The 3,347-nt window shown below is 38.1% G+C and overlaps 1 protein-coding gene across 1 annotated transcript in view; it reads right to left on the reverse strand.

The window, feature by feature from the left end:
• Positions 1-407: 407 nt before the first annotated feature.
• tomm70a (translocase of outer mitochondrial membrane 70 homolog A (S. cerevisiae)) overlaps positions 408-3,347 on the reverse strand; it is a 24,388-nt gene continuing 21,448 nt past the window's right edge. The window contains exons 8-12 of the mRNA XM_014020239.1: positions 2,559-2,666; positions 2,306-2,422; positions 2,075-2,172; positions 761-883; positions 408-687 (exon numbers count right to left, since the gene is read on the reverse strand). Coding sequence (XP_013875693.1) covers positions 534-687; positions 761-883; positions 2,075-2,172; positions 2,306-2,422; positions 2,559-2,666 — 600 coding nt within the window. The 3' untranslated portion in view covers positions 408-533. The remainder of the gene's footprint in view (positions 688-760; positions 884-2,074; positions 2,173-2,305; positions 2,423-2,558; positions 2,667-3,347) is intronic.

Genomic DNA, 3,347 nt, shown 5'->3' on the forward strand with positions numbered 1-3,347 from the left:
AAAATAACTAAACCGGCCTCCCTGTGGGCCAGTATCTGTTCCATCACAAATACAGACATTTCACAACTATAATTGTCATCTTGCATTCAGAACTGGTGATTAATTTTACAATATGAAAACACTTTTACCAAGTTCATCAGAACTTCCTAAAGTTCTCACAGTATTTTCTGTGGATTTAAGTTTTACAAAACCATTTTCCGCAACAACTGCTTCAACAAACTGCACATACTTCCATGTTTCACATCCTTTAACTTGCTCGTTCTGAATTCAACAGTATTGTCTTGGATTTAAGTGTCAGCACTGGACCCCTAACACAACCAGAGACCTGGACTGTGGCCTCAGCTCGATTCTGAAACGTAATCATCTCTCACAAATTAACCCTTTATGTGATCTCAACACAACACATACTCAGGATTCTTTTTTTAATTTTTCTAAAGATTCTGTTATTTTGTTATTAAATGCATCAAAGTGAAGTTGGACAATCTCAGTTTTCACACTCGGATATGAAGACTGATGCTCAGCTGGCTGAGGAGTTACAGTGTCGGAGGTTTAAGTCCGTACTTGCGGGCCACTTCCGTCTGAGCGTAGGCCGCGTCACATAATGAGTACAGGTGGGCCATCTCCATCTCTGACTTGGCCAGGTTGATGGCTTTATTGAACATTTCTATCGCCTTGTCCAGATTTCCCCTGTAGAGAAAAATGCTCTGGTTAGGCACAGTACTCTAAAAAGACAGACTCAAAATGCTATCTTTAATCTCACCTTTGGACTTCAATGGTTCCCATAGTTTCATAGGCAAAGTCACATTTGTTGTCAATCTCAATGGCCTTACTGATGAGCTCTAGACCCAAGTCCAGGTCTTGTTTCCACTGGAGCTGCAACAAACTGGACATAAACTGAACTGTTAATGGAGTTTCTGTGAATCCATCAAAGACTCATTGTTTAAAAGAAACAAACAAAAAAATCTATATCATTTCAGCTTGGTTAATTTTTGTGTTCAAAGATGTGAGCCTGTAAATAAATTTACTATTTAAATCCAAACCTAAGTCATTTCAGGTGTTTACATTTTAACAACTTAGTAAAAATCTGCAGACTTTGTCTGTTTAAACCAGCAGAAATCTTCAAGTAAACTAAAAATTGTCAAACTTCCAGAGACAGAAACAATAAGAAACATCTAAATTCGATCACTGGAGTCAGGAAGCCTGGCAGCTGCACAGAGAAAACTTAATGAAAACAAAACAAGTGCCACATGGGTTTCTGAAGCTCTGTGCTTGATTCGTTTGACAAAAGTCTGTGATCAGTGATGTCCAAAACTTCAAAAGTGATGAAGTCACGTCACTGTTCTGGTACCAGATTCAAAGGTTTATGAGGAAGTAAATCACCAGCTGGATTCATGGTGTGGTGTGGTGGAAAATTAGCAAAAAGTATAACAAATATAAAATATAAAACTTATAGTGAGACAAAGAGCCAGACAGACCTCTGTGCTTAGTTTACCAGTTTATAAGCTTTTTGACTCCAGGAAAAGTAAAAACACTAGTTATAACTTTTTAACAATCTGTGTTTACAAATGTCAAGAAGTCACAGTGGCATCATGTCATGGCACACTTTATTTATAATATAACATGAACAAGCATAACTTTATTCTTTCACTCATTCTAAATACAAGATATAAGCAGAATAAAAAAAACAATCTGACATCAGACAGAAACGTCTCATGATATTACAAAGCTGTTAACTCTGTCAGGATGAAGAGGTTCATGCAGATTTTCATACTTTTGGCCACAAGGTGGCATCAAAGAGGACAGTGTTGAAAAGCTTGAGTGACAAGATTTAAAAATTAATTTGCTCATCACTAGGTGCTAGCATGTTAGCATAAAGAGCTGCCTGGAGCTCTTTACTTAAATCACACTGGAGCAGGTTGTGAAGATTTGGTGTATTTCTTGTTAAACGGTTTGACAAATGCCTTGGTCTAAAACCAACGGAGTTACAAATCAGCGACTGTGTTTTAAAAAGCCTAAATAAAATCTTTAACATATCAAACAATCCTCTGTTACATGAAAAGGAAAATATGCTTACCCCTTGTGTACATATGTTGTAGCGTTGTCTGGTTCCAGTTCAATACACTTGTCGTACATTTCATCAGCTTTTCCAAACTGCTGCTGATCAGTCAGAGCCTGAAAGAACAACAGTTGGTTTCTAAACGGCTTCCAGATCAACATCAAAGTGAAAAACAGTCTATTAATTTCCCCTTATAGTACATTAGAATTGACAAATCTTCTAAGTAAAAATAATTTCCTTAAATCAAACCTGAGCATAAAGAGCGTAGCCCTCGGCACATTTAGGAAAACATCTGATTACGTCCTCAAAGCCGTCTATGGCTGTTTGTACCTGAGACGGGTAGTTTCCAGTGTACGCCTGTCTGTACTGAAGCACAAAAGAAAAAAAATGTCTTCGGCTTTCCTTAAATTCTAACAAATCAAGTTACAAATTTTAATCATCAATCAGATAGTTTCAATGCAGTCAAGTAAAAAAAAAGTTTTCAGCTTAGTTAAAAACTCACAAGAGCAAAGCACTTCTGTGCCTGAGCCAAAGCTGAGTCGGGTCTGAGTCGGATGCACTCATCAAAGTCTCCCACTGCTTCGTCCACCTGATCCAACAGGATCTTCAACTGAGAGAGACACAGAGAGAGAGAAATCTCATTACGAGATATAAAAATTATCCATCCTCACTGCATCATTCTGAGTTACTGCAGACACATCAAGTCTGCTGTCATCAACACCAAATGTTTGGTCCAGATATTAAACTAAAAGAACAACACCTGTCCACCTGATTGGTTCATAAAACAACTGTCTGATTTTAGCTGCAGTGGAAACATTTGCTCCACTTTTTTCTGGGACTTTAGTGGAACAAGTTCTGATTTAAAAAAACGTTACTGTTTTTATTTCTGGTTATTACTTGTTGTCATTAGTTAAAATCAGGGGTGGGCACAGTGCTGCTAATAGCAAAACTAGTGCTAGGCGGTATACCGTTTTGTACCAAATACTGGTTTTTATTTTTGTTATGATGTGAATTTTTTGAATACCGGACATTCCGGTTTAAATAGCGGAACGTTTCATCGCGGCCGCCAGTGAACTGTTGTTTCACGGGGGGACATTTTTCCTTGCTGCACCGCTATGAGCGTTAGCATGCTAATGTTTGGAGCAGCTAGTTGCAGCCGCGGGTGGTGATTCCGCTGCTTATATTGACTGACGTTTAAAAAAACATCCCATTTTCGCCATCGCTGAATGTAGTAAACACCTCTTCAGTGACGTGCACAGTTAGATTTAAAATGGTTAGTTAATATGGAGAC

The sequence above is a fragment of the Austrofundulus limnaeus genome, unplaced genomic scaffold, assembly GCF_001266775.1.
Source record: "Austrofundulus limnaeus strain Quisiro unplaced genomic scaffold, Austrofundulus_limnaeus-1.0 Scaffold245, whole genome shotgun sequence".
Classification (NCBI taxonomy): Eukaryota; Metazoa; Chordata; class Actinopteri; order Cyprinodontiformes; family Rivulidae; genus Austrofundulus; species Austrofundulus limnaeus.